We start from the raw sequence: 13,682 nt of genomic DNA, 5'->3' as shown, positions 1-13,682 counted from the left end.
CCCCAAATTTAAAGAAGAAAAGGGAAAGAAAGAAAGTTGGGGCTTTAGTACTAGTGTGTAGTATCCCTACAATAAAATCTTTTAAAATATACTTACATAAAAATATGTCTGTTAATCCCTGTTCAGTTTTTAAAAACCACCTGTTAGCATAATGCAGAACACTGAGACCTAACTCATTTCCCTGAAATAACAAGTTTCTCCAATTAGTTGTTCAGTCTAAACACAAAATGAAGGTTACAGAGAAATGGCTCAGAGCATTTGTTAGTCTTGTAGGGGACAAAGATTCAATGCCATCATCGACATTATAGCTCACAATCATCAGTAATTCCAGCTCCAGGACATCCAACAATGGCCCACTAATCACTTCTGTAGACCAGGAACATGTAACACACACACATACATACAAGCAAAACAGTCATACACATAAAAGGAAATAAACTTAAAAAACAAAAGCAAAAAACCTAGAATGACCATTCACTTATCACTTACTATAAGTGGTAACTTACTGATCCCTATCCTCTCCAAAGAAATAAGAAAATGGTAAGCAGTGCAATGGCAACCACACATATCAGGGATTCTAATGATGGCTCACTAGGATCAAAGCTTGTTGCCCTATCTTCAGACACTGCTGCCACAACCTTCGAAACAAAGAAAATAAACCTATGAGCATGCTTCTTCAACAGTACTGGTACAAAGACAGGCACAGGTGGCTGTGGCCAACTCTATTCATATTGAATGTGCTACCATAAAATACAAAGCAGAATGCCTCCTAATATGTTTTCTAGTAAGTGTGGTGAAACAGTAGTTTTCAAACAGAAGTTATGGGGAGATTCCACAGAGCATAACTCCAGGAGAGTTAAAGGATAAGGATATAGTATCAAGAAAAGAACATTGTGGGATATTTTATATGTGTTTCATTCTTTTATGTTGCATTTGTTTAACTCTGTAGAGCTGCATTACTTTGCCTGTCTAAAACACCTGATTGGCCTAATGAAGAGCTGAACAGACCAATAGCTAGGCAGAAAAAAATAGGCAGGGCTGGCTGGCATGCAGAGAGAATAAATAGGAGGAGAGACCTAGAGAAGATCCAGGGACAAGAGGAGGAGGACACCAAGGGCACCAGTCACAGAGTAAGAAGGAAAGCAAGGCATATAGAATAAATAAAGGGAAAAGAGCTCAGAGGCAACACATAAAGAGAAATGGGATAATTTAATTTAGAAAAGCTGGCTAGAAAAAAGCTGAGCTATGGCCAGCCATGCGTAAGTAAGAATAAATCTCCATGTATTTATTAAGGAGATAGGTGAGGGACACCATCCCTACCAAAGATTTTTAAATCCAGAAAAAAAGAAAAGTATCAATGATCTGGGTTGGGTTCTTTTCCCTGAGTTCAGGTTCATGATTTATCCCTATACACTGGGTTTGAAATAACATTTCCTGCAGAGGAAAAACACTGATCCGCAGCTTGTCCTCTGAGGAAGGGAGAGTGAGAAGAAACAACTGACAGAGCTTCAGAGTTGGGATTTAAACCCTTCCTTCTTTTCTCTTGAGTTAAATTAATGCAGTTTGAGCCCAAAAAGAAAATGGCTCTTTCAAAAACAACCATAGAAATGATGGGCTTGACTCGTTCCAGGCATCAACACACACCATCTAGAATCTCCACAGCTGTCTTCTCCTTGGGGTCTGACAAAATGAACAACAAATCCTTAGATAATTACTATCTATAAAACCTGTTTTATGCTAGTACATGACAAGGACCTTTTACAAGCTGCTGTCTACAGCTTATTAACTTCTACCAAAAAAAAATACATGCAATAGTATCCTCTTTTTTTTATTCCCTGTATCTTTATTTTCCTTTTTACATCTGTGACTCCAGAAAGAATCCAAAGTGTAGGTGCACAGCCTCTGCTCTGGGTTTCATGGAGAGTTCCTTTAACCTTGTGTTTTAGATCCTTAAGGTACAGGACTGACCTTACAAGGGCTCAGAAAAGGGTTAAAAATATTTTATCCTGGTCCTGACTCTTTCTCACCTGAGCCACATACACAAAAGTGTGATATCATGTTGCAAGGCAATGATAACAACGATTTGCCTCTAGGATCACCAGAACAGATATTCAGGCATGGCAAATATTTCCATTATCTCCCTCCAAAGACTATGAATGTATAACCAAGCCCTCCACATACCCTCTAAAATATTCTTCCACACCTCACAGAGTCATGCCTGCAGTTAATTGCATATATTACCTCTTCCTGAATCCATCTTCCCTCTGTGGGTTATTCTAGTCTTTATCACCAGGCCCCAATACTAACTGATCATAAACAAGTAGATTGACTCCTCTGATAGCAGATAAAAAAGGCTAAGACTAAAACTGTTACTAGAAACAAAGATGTGATGGAAAAGGCTAGCTCAGTCTTTAAGATGTAGGATTTTATGCAAGAGAACCACAAAATGAAGTAAATCTGTTGAAGTAAGGATAAAACAAACCGTTCACCAAAAGTAGTTAGTTATTTTTAGATCTCACTTTCAGTGAGTCAGCATGAAAAGAGAATGAGGTAAAATCACTACAAATAAGTTAGACTATCATACTAGCAAAATACTATGCAATAATAGCAGAAAATACATTCACTCTCAAATGTACATGGAAGATTCTTCAGAAAAAATCCAGGCACTAAGCTATAACACACCTCAATATTTTCTTTGTTTGTTTCTTGTTTTGATCCTTTATATAATCAAATCACAGGGCCAAGCCCAGAGAAATGGCTCAGCAGCTGAAAACATTTGCTGCTTTTGCAGAGGAGCAGACTTCAGTTCCCAGAATCCATGTCAAGAAGTCCCTAAGTGCCTGCCCATGACTCCAGCTCTGTGAGATCTGATGCCCTCTTGCTGCTTCCTTGGGCAGCTGAAGCTACAAGCACATACACACACATACATATAGTTTAAAATAGTAAAAAATCAATTAAAAAATTCCCATTTCAAGAAGCATATTCTCTGATTACAACGGGTTAAAATTAGTTATCAAAAAAAAAAAAAAAAAAAAAAAAAAAAGAAGGGATGGAGAGAGAGCTCAGCAGGTAAGAGCATTTGTCATTCTTCTAGATAAATAACCCATGTTTGGTTCCCAGGATCCACTTGGTGGCTCACCACTATCTATGACTCCATTTCCAGGGAAATATGTCACCAGTTAAGGCATCTTTAAGCACAGCAAACATGTGACGCATGGACATACATGCAAGAGCAAAACATCAATGAACATAAAATTTTTTTTCAATAATAAAATGCAACACAAAACAATTAATTCAGTGTTTAACAGGAAAATGTGTAGTCATAAAAGACTTTGTAAAAAAAAATATGTGGGGGCAAGGGTTGGAGAGATCTCACAATGGTTAAAAACATTAGCTAGTTGTCAAGAGCTTCTGAGTTCAGTTCCTAGCATCCACATGGTAGCTCACAACCATCTGCAATGAGGTGTCCTCTTCTGGCCTGCAGGGATATAAGGAGAAAGAACACACTATATATAATAATAAATACATCTAAATAAAAATTTTAATATTATTGGGCCTAGAAGATAGTTCAGCAGGTAAAAACTTTGCCACCAATCCTTAGGGCCTGTGTTTGACCCCCATCACCAATGTGGTAGAAGGATAAAACCGACTCTTGGGGCTTTGCATTTACACACACACACACACACACACACACACACACACCATATAAACACAGAAAGCAATGTAATGTTCATTTAAATAAACCAATGTCATAATCCACAGTAAAAGAAATGAAGAAAAAGAAGATCTCAACAGATAGTAATAAAATATGTAAGAAAATCAACCTTCTAATCATCAGGAGACTGCAAACTAGGACTACTTTTCTCAATCTGACAAACTGCACTAATAGAAAACTCACAGCTAACACCATCCTGAAGGGGAGAGAACTGTTCCCTTACAAAATGCAACACACATCCACACAGCCCACTGAACCACAGAAAATCCAGCCAAGTCTGCAAAATCTCTCCATGTTCCTCACCCACAACCTTATCAAAAATAAGTGTTGGTAACTGCTAGGTGCCTGTGTATTTTATGTGAAAAGCCAGAGGCTGCTGTGGTAATGTCTTCCTTTTCTACCTCACTTTTTCTAAGGCAGAGTCTCTCACTCAATCTAGAGCTCACACATTCTCTGATAAACTGATTATCAGTGAACCTGGGATTCCTCTATTCACACCTCCACCCAGTATTTACATTGCCTTAAGGGCTCCAACTCCAGATCATGGAAAGCACTTTCCTTTACGAACTGAGCCATCTCCCTAGGCCCTAATTGTGGATTCTGAGAGAGATGTATGTGAACTGAAATCATCTCTCATCTACAATATGCTTCTCTTCCCATAAGCCCCATCTCAGTAACTTAACTGACACAGCCAGGAATTTGGGATTATTCTAGATTTTATACACATCCCACCCCTCTCTACAGCTAATCAAGAAAGTCACACTCATTTTAGCTCTTACTTCTTCTTGCCCTATTTAGGACCAACTTCTCTATTCTTACCCCTATCAATTCTCCTTCCTGTGTTTATTTTTCCCTGACATTTGATTCTCATACTATCAGGAATATCTATATATTTTTTTCTATGTGTCTCACCACTGATGAGCCTGTGCTGGATCTCACACCCCCACAGCAATCCTTGAGACCCACTGGTCTACAGTAAGCATCATTTCACATCAGGCCCTTGGCTCACTTATGCTGTGAGCTCCTGTGCATGCTGTTTTCACACCTCATCTACTAAAACTTATTTGCTCAGTCTAAAGACTTTCCCAGCAACCCAAGGAAAAATAATCACTCCCTTCCCTTGTTTTGCATGTGTACTTCTATAGGCAATAGACTTCAACTGTGCATTAATTTTGTGTATTTTCTCCCAAAACAGCCAACATGATGAAAATGACCAAAATCCTTATTTCATTTAGAACCTCCATAGAGCATTTTTATTCATGGGCAAATGAACCATGTGCATGGCACTACTTACTTTAAATTCACAGAACATGAAGATAATTAGAACTGGCAGCAGCTCAAAAAATCCTCCATGGGCACTCCACGGTGGTAGTATGAGTCACCGCCATCCCTGTGCCCACGATGTGGGGCCTTGCAGCTGTACAGATGGACAGCAGCAGAGCACAGTGAGGGGGGCACTGGGAAAGGGAAGGGTTCTGGGGCCGGCTGGCACCACTGCCCTCTCCAACTCCTTATCTCAGTTGACGCGTCAACACTGGCACTCTGACCTCCAACACCAGAGTCCTGGAGAGCTGGAGCAAGAGAAGCTGAAGCACCCAGTGTGGGGCTGCAGACTTACACTCCAAGGCCTGGGGCACAGCCCCAGAGTGAAAGCTCAGCCCCCTATCCCCAGCTACTATCGCACTCTGTCCTATAAAGTCAAAAAAAAAAAAAAAAAAAAAAAAAAAAAAAAAACAAACCACTCTCCTATGGAACACTGGAGCAAGCCCCAGAGTGAAAGCTCATTCCCCAAGTTACAAAGTTACAGCTACTATCACACTCTGTCCTATCCTCTCCAGTCTAAAAGCCACAGTGCAGTAGCTAGGGGAAAACTCTCCTACGCAGAGACATCATCCTCCGTCATAATAAGTGTCAGAAAACGGCCTCTGAGGTAAGAGACGATGAGGCATTCACACTTCGAACTCACTGTGATCAGCCCAGCTGTACCACTTGACTCCTAAGAAATATCCCTTCTTGACTCGGAATTAATAGCAGTAGTGTGTGTGTGTGTGTGTGTGCTAATTCCTGAAGACATTCTGCTCAGCACTGCCCTATTTAGCATCCTATTTGTAGGCCTCATGAAATAATCTGATTCTTTTGTGTATCTCAAATGTAGGACCTGAGAGTCACTGCTCTGAAATGTCTTTTTTATTTTTCAGGGTTAGGTCTCATTTCATTGCTGCATGTGCTTCCCTATAATGACTGCTTTGAATTTCCTCCAAGAAAACTATGTAGGAACTTGACAAAGTATGTTGGAAAAGAAAACAAAAACAAACAAACAAATAAAACAGGCCATCTAAAGTTTTTAAGCAACAGAAATTTGGTTTTTTTTTTCCCTAAATTGAAAGTTAGAGCTGATGTGTCAGTTCATTTCCCAGTTGTTACCTTCAGGGTAATTGAACAAAAGATTCAACTGATAAGTATTAATTGCCCTCAAGGAAGTTCTGGGAGCTACCTGTGTTTGCTGAACGCACTGAACCACACCAAGTTGGAAAACTAGGTACCACCTGTACCTGCCCAAATTCAGTTTATCACTTTGGGCCATGTGGTTTTAGGGCAGAGCTGACTGGTGTGGGGTTTTGGCCCCAACTAAGCTTTCTTACATGCAGAATAAGCCTGAAACTCCAGTGCATGTGTGCTGTAGGCCAGCAGTGACACTGTTCAAATACACTAAGCAGAAAATGTCAACATGGCATATTGGCAAGGTAGTGAAGAACAGTCTGAGGTCCTTTATAATTTGGATCTGGTGGCAGATCTTGATCACTCATTTTCATAGTTTTCTTAGTAGAATTTTTTTTTTTTGTTTCTTGGAACATTTTTTTCAGAGGCTGCCTGGGAACCTGTTCTTATACACCAGGCAGGTCTTGGACTCATAGAGATCCGCATACCTCAGCCTCAAAGGCTGGGGTTAAAAGCATGCGACACTCCTGAGTGATTCTTAATAGATTTTCAATAGCTTTTATAATCCTTTAGTTTGAGATGGAGACATGATGATATATACCACAAAAAGTTATTCTTTATTAGTAGTTTTTGGTATTACCCCCAAGGGAGTATTCATTTACGTTAAAATACAAGCTCTGTTGACCTCCATATTTTCTGCTTTGAATTCCCATCTCCAATCTGTTACTTCGTCCCAAGAATTGCACTACTAACTTCTTTATTGTTTTCACTTCTCAGTGTTCACTTGAACATCTTATTGGAATCAGTTTCCACAAACATCAAGAGCTACACATTGAAGCACACATAACTTTTCAAATCCAGCTCCAATAATTCTTCAAAGCTCTTCATAATTCTGTTATTTCCTTGGTGTGTTCTTCAGGATTATTTTTTAGAGGGGGCATGATATTTGCAAATTGCTTCACAATAGTGTCTCTTATATAACAAGCACTTCTCAAATGTGACCTCAATGTTCACATAAACACAAGAATATCCTCTTCTTTTTAGATGGTCTCCTGAGTCCTAGGAACACTCCACCTTTGCAATTCTTTCATTGATATGCAAAACTTGCGAGCACAGCAAATGTATAGACAGATATTGTCTTGAAGAATTAAGTGAACTCTTTCTACACTTTTAATTATTTATTAGTCAGTGTGAACCCTTGCCACTGTAAACATAAGGTCAGAGGCCAAATTAGGATTTGAATTGTTCTCTCCTAGTTTTGAATTGTGTAAGTCTAGAAGACTTAAAGTAGGTCTTTACCTTTGACAGCAAGCATCTTTACCCACAAGACTATCTCAAGGCCTAAAGAATCATCACATCATAAGAATTTGATTTATTATTTTTATTTGATCAGTCAAATGTACAAGTTTAAGTGAAATGAAGGAACAATAGAATTATTTTTCCTATTTTACTTGTGTGTTTTGCCGTGTGTGTGTGTGTGTGTGTGTGTGTGTGTGTGTGTGTGTGTGTGTGTGCGTGCGTACGTGAACGCTACAGAAAGGATCAAGAACCATGTGTGTTTTAACATGAACTACACTCACAACTAAGTTTTATTACTCTACTATCTAGGGATGATATTCTTTTCCTTTTTGCACTCTCTGGGATGGTAAATTCCCTACATAGACACTTAGCTATACTCAATATCTGGATTTCTTACCAACCATAATATAAATAGTAAAGGCCTGTAATGGAGGGTGGATGTCAATATAACCATATTCTAACTAGTTTGGAGAAAAGCCTCAATGTCAGGATCAAAATATTTGAAGTTTTTCATTCATGTTAGTTGCATGTCTTGCATGAGTAGAATGAAGTTATACTCTTTTCGTCAGTGACCACTGAGGAGGGTCATTTTGTCAGTGAGATGAAGAAATTCACACTGTCTCATGAGAGAGATTTGCTTTCCATGTGTTGTGAAAGAAAACAAATTTAAAACAACCAGAAATTAACCAAGTGGCACCTAGGGTTTTTTCTCTTAACCACTCATGTGTCTGGTGTTCACATACATGGCTGCCCTTTAATTTGTGGTCCTTCCAAGTGAGTTGAGGGACAATTAAAAAGGAGAAGTTGGATGAGAATAACATTCAGCAGATGAGCCCAGGACAGAAAAGTTGCTTTCTTGTGATTAAATCCATAATGACAAACACACCTGTGTAGTTCTGTGCTGTGACTTTGCTGTGTTTACTTCCTCCACCTCCCTGTCAGGGCTAAGTCAGTGTGCTGTAATCTAACAGAGATCAGTTCTTAGCTTCTTTTTGAAATGATCTGTCCAGTCATAAGGAGTTAGTTTTCCTACCAATTCAATAACTATATTCTTCAATAGGATTGTAATTTCAAACCAATGGAATAACTTATTTTTTCTACCTCCATGTGAATGTGGGGTATTAATGAGTTCATTAGACCCAAGATAAATGATAAACAGGTGTTTCATTAGTGAACAACTTATAAAGATAATAGTAAAGAACTCCTGAAACAGTCCTGCTTCAGAAGATGCAGTGTCTACCCTTCTGATGCTCTCCAAGAACCTGAGAATGTACCCACCCCCTACACCCACTTCTCTCCCTTCAGGTAAAGGTAATTATCTTTATTCATAGTAAGAGGTAATTATAATTTTAAAAGTGAGTTACATATCAGAAGTAGACATAATCACAGGCATACAGATACACAATCTGTTTGTTCCTTTAGCACTGTAATTTAGAAAATTACACATGGGTACAAGATAAAGTTCACATTGCTGAAGGCAATTTAACTAGAGCATTTTCTCTATTGGCTACACTCTTGTCAGTAGATCACATGCCATGTCAGGTCTCTCCACTCTTGTGATTAAAGAAAGCTCTGATGTAGACTGACCAAAGACTATGTGCCTGAATTAGAACTAGAACTATATCTTAGAAGCACCATACCACTCCAGGTGAGCCATCATCTCCTGAAATACTCTTAGGTGTCAAGAAACTGTCATTCCTCCCTTAGAGCAGAATCCCAAAGACCCAACTGAGTGTTGGTTGAAAGCATGCTGAATCTAGTTCAACAGTCCATTACCCATTGGTAGGTAAGGTACACAGTAAGCAGTGGATTTCTTTCTTTGGGTATTTGTGTGACAGGGGCTCTTGTAGCCTAGGCTGGCCACAAACTTATTGTATAACTCAAGACTTCCGGGGAACTTGGGGCATTCCTGCCTCTACTTCGCCAATTCTGGTACTGCAGGAATGAACCACTATTTATATCTGGTAGGTGTGGAGGTGGGTGTGCATTATTCCTAGAGCTTCCTGCATGTTAGGTAAGTACTCTACTAACTGAGCTGAGTACATGTCCTTTTAGACAGCATTGTTTGTGTTGCTGTATTGTTTAACTTTTAAACTCTTCCCAGACTGCTCTCTCTGTTTACAGCTCAGTTTTAAGTATACATATATAAGTATATATTGAAACTATATCAATTACTGAAATTTCAAACATTATTAATTTCACACGATGTGGGATCTAATGTAATTTTTCCCTCAGTGCACTGAAAAATCTAATAGTTGTTAAGGCAGTAATATTTCAGGAAACTAAATCTCTACAACAGCCCAGTTCACAAATAAGAACGCTTGATGCTGAGATGAGTTTCATTTCAGAGTGTGACATTCTGAAGAGTGTGCAGTAGTCAGAGACTGCTCCAGTGGACAGTCTCCTTAAGTTCCATGGATCTAAACAGAAGCTGCTTCTGAGATGTGATATGATGAAAGGAAAGATGGGATGGGGTTCTTCTCCTGTAGGTAGATCTGGCTGGGATCATGTTCCTCTGCCTCACTGAGCTTCTGTCCTTCCACAGTAACTTGTATTCACAGAGGTGATTTGTAAGTAGGTTTCTGTGGCTTTTTAAGTGGAATAAGGAAAATATGTTAGATAGGTTATGATCACACACTAAATAAGTTTCCCCCTGATGTGTTACTACCTATACAGACCAGCTTTCAGTTTCTGCAAAGTTTCTTTCAGAGATGCTGATGTTGGGAGATGGGGAGTCCTAGAATTCAGCACTGCAGCTGATGTTGGTTTTTAAATACATCACTATAACTTTGGCTATATACATGGAAACAGAATTTCTAAGTTTCAAATGTTACAAGAGATGTGGAAGCAACTCCCAAGTTTGGCTCTCTCAAAATAGTCAGGTCTTTACTTATATCGAGAAAGATCTTCTATCCTTGTACTCTCAGGAAACTGTCAGCTGTCAGTGATCACTGTTGCTCAGAGATGTCTATGAATGTTTCTTGGCAATGAGCTAATTGGGAGCTACATGAGAAAACTAGCCAAGGAGACATAGAGAAGTGTTGATGTTGGGATGTCATTTGTTTTTAATGTTACTTCAGTTATAATCTGTGGAGTTTAGAATGACCTGCAAATGCTGACAGAAAACTCCAGACTCTTGAACCCTGCTCCCGACCTAATGAATCTAGAATGAGCACCGGAACTTGAATTTTTGGTATATTACCCCGGATAATAAAACCTTATGATCCTTCTATTGCTCTGAAGTTGCCTTCTCCTACTCCAACCTCCATATATCATGCATTCCTAAAACACATCTGAGATTGGATCAATCTGGTATTAAAAACTCCTTTCTTTTTCCACTCTAAGGTATTTCCCATTCTCTTTAGTAGGTTATACATACTTTGCAACCTTCTGCTCTTTCCATATGAACCTCCTTCAATTCCAACCTTTGAACCTACCTGGGCTATAGCTTCCTGTGGGGCAAACAGCACAGTTAGATGTAACACGTACATGGTAATGGAGGCTTTATTTGTTGAGAATATATAGGCATTCTTTGGCTTCTTGTACTTTACGATGTTTCTTCTGTTTTGTGCGTCTATACTGCCCTTCAAATGGTCTTTGATTTTACTATATCCTTTTGTATCTCTCCCTTGTCACTTTTTTTCATTCCAACTTGATCCCTTCCATTCCAGTTCCCAAATTATATATATATATATATATATATATATATATATATATATATATAATATAGATGTGCACATACCAAGCAGCTGCTGCTTCCTCTTCGTTCTTCAACTCCTCCTCTTCCTCCTCTTCCTCCTTGTGTTCTTCTTTTTTTAACAAATGATGCCTTTATTGCTGAGAACATCTGGGATGTAGTAAAAAAGACTATGGGTTTTGGAAAGTTTGAAACATTTTCTTGGTTTTGCTGTCAGTAGTACTATGCATTAATATTTTAAGCATGTATGTAAAGCTGGAGTTTTGCTTTCTCTTCTAGTCTGGTTAGATTTTTATTATATTCGTAAATGTGTGAGGTACATGAACATGAGTGTACAGATAGACACATCTGTTCATACACACATGGAGTTCACAACAGGACATCAATTGATTTCTACAATATTCTACTTTATTGTCTTGAAAAGGGGGATCATTTTTGAATATGAAGACTGCCTTTTTTTTAGGATATGTGGCCAGAGCTCACTGTATCTGTCTCTCTGCTTCTCAATGCTGAAGTATATGCATTTATGCCTGGCTTTTTAGGTTGGTGCTGAGGATTATTAATCATCTTTGTTATGGATCAAATGCTCTTACCCATTGAGCCATTACACAAGACCCTCTTCTTAAATGTTATTTGAGCCAGCAGTCATTACTTCACAATATATAAACTGTCTCAGGTCAAGTAATGAGCCTGATATGTGCATTTGAGGGTGTATACATGAGAGAAATATCATATTAACACAGACTGTAGACTATTTTAATATCACTTTCAAAGAGGTCTTCTTGATCTCTCTTTTTTCAATTTCTTCCACACGCTGTCCAAATTCATTGGTAGAGAAATTTGGTAGTAAGCCTCCTACTTTTAATATAATTTTTAGTTCTATTCTTATTTGAGTAATACTTGGTTTTTCCTGTTGAAAATCTCTCTGCCTCTACTCTTTGTTGTTTGGAGGGAGAAATAGCATTCCAGGAGCTTAGACCACAGTATATTCATTAATCTTGGGTTATACCTATTGCTTTCTCTTTCCTCTCATGATAGAGAGTAAATTCCTTCTCTACCCTATTCATTCCTTGGTCATTCTGGGGGCTTGATAGTTCTCTAAATTGAACAAAATACTTAGAAAGCATGAGGATCAAATAGTAATCTCTGGGATGCTCCTTTATCAAGATGAAATCATATTTATATGAGTCACTAATGACACTAAGAAAGAGATCATTTGACAGAACTAAGAAAACAGAAAACATGTGTGTCTCTCCTTCTTTTATTTCTTAGCTTGCCAGAATCCATCTTTGTACTTCTTGAATAAACTTTCATGGGTACAGGTTTTTGCTCAAAACTCTGAACAGGTATGTTCCTTGGCTCCTGTCTGCTGCTCTTCTCAAATTATACTGTAACTTTTGTTTTCTCCTCCTTTCAAAGCCACTTTGAACTGATCTGGGGACAGTTTGTCTTTAAGTAAGTTTGATTTCATCTCTGCTTTTATGCTCATGTTCAGTGTTTAATTGTACATTTATTCTGCAATCATTACTGCATCCCTACTGGGTGCCAGGCTGAGGAAATTAAACAGTGAGTATTAAAGAGACAATGAGAGTTGTCATCTGTTGTGGTGGGAAGAAGAGAAGTCAAGTAAAGAGTCTTGAAGGAATGTTTATGTGCCTCGTAGCCTACATCTTCTCTTTTGGAAGAGAAAACTTATGGTTTCCATGTCATTTTCTCTGTCTATTTAGAAAGCCAGTCATCAGTTTTCCATGAGGAAGTTGAAGAGATTCCTCTTGCCTCTTGCCAGATGCCATCCGTGGGTTATGCTTCTACTGAATTAAGTGAATAAAGAGGACAGTGGAGTATTCCCTGGATACTGCCTCAGACATGATCTTCAGTCTTACCTTCACCCCCTCCTTTTACTCATTTCACTGACAAACCTATGCCGTGGTAATTCCCATATTACCCTGCCAAGAACATATCCCATCCCCACATCGGGAGTTTGGAATTTCCTTCAGAGAAGTGAATCTCAGAAAATACACTGGAACATGATTCCTACAACAACAGAGCAGTAAGTATAGTTCTGATTCTCCTAAGCAGAAGACCTTAACCCTGTAGATACAGCAGGCTGCACCTCACCAAGGCCTTTGCTGGAGGGTTTTAAAAAGCATTAATGCTTAGCAACAGAATCAGACACTACATTTGCATATGTGTACATAGTCTCCCACAGGCTTGGGACTTGAAATCCACCCCAGCTGATAATACTTTTTGTGGAGATGCTGGAAATTGGAGAAGGTGAGGTTTTGCTGGGGAATTCAGTTACTGGGAACATGGTTTGGAAATATTCACGCTACCCCAGGACCTACTTGGCTCTCTCTACTTGGCCACCAGGAAGTAAGTTCTACCTTGCTCTTTCCTCTATGCCATGATTTTCTGTCTCATTGTAAACTCATAGAAAGGGCATTAAGTGACTACAAACAGAAACTTTTGAAAATGAAACAAAGTAAATCTTTCCTTCTTTAAATTTATATATGTAAAACACTTGCAATGTAA

At 38.7% G+C, this 13,682-nt stretch overlaps 1 protein-coding gene and 1 non-coding gene across 2 annotated transcripts in view; both read right to left on the bottom strand.

Moving 5' to 3' along the window:
• LOC127217978 (melanoma inhibitory activity protein 2-like) overlaps nt 1-13,682 on the bottom strand; it is a gene marked incomplete at its 3' end in the record, with an annotated part of 94,854 nt that overhangs the window by 66,250 nt on the left and 14,922 nt on the right. The window contains 3 exon segments of the mRNA XM_051178984.1: nt 507-638; nt 5,263-5,405; nt 10,833-10,905. Of these exon segments, the coding sequence (XP_051034941.1) occupies nt 507-638; nt 5,263-5,405; nt 10,833-10,905 (348 nt within the window).
• LOC127217979 (small nucleolar RNA SNORA26) lies at nt 1,860-1,981 on the bottom strand. Its single transcript, XR_007834133.1, has one exon. It is a non-coding gene; the product is annotated as a small nucleolar RNA SNORA26 (small nucleolar RNA).

The sequence above is a fragment of the Phodopus roborovskii genome, unplaced genomic scaffold (genome assembly GCF_943737965.1).
Source record: "Phodopus roborovskii unplaced genomic scaffold, PHOROB, whole genome shotgun sequence".
Lineage (NCBI taxonomy): Eukaryota > Metazoa > Chordata > Mammalia > Rodentia > Cricetidae > Phodopus > Phodopus roborovskii.
The sequence above is the reverse complement of the archived record's forward strand: the minus strand, read 5'-3'. Positions and strand labels throughout refer to the sequence as shown.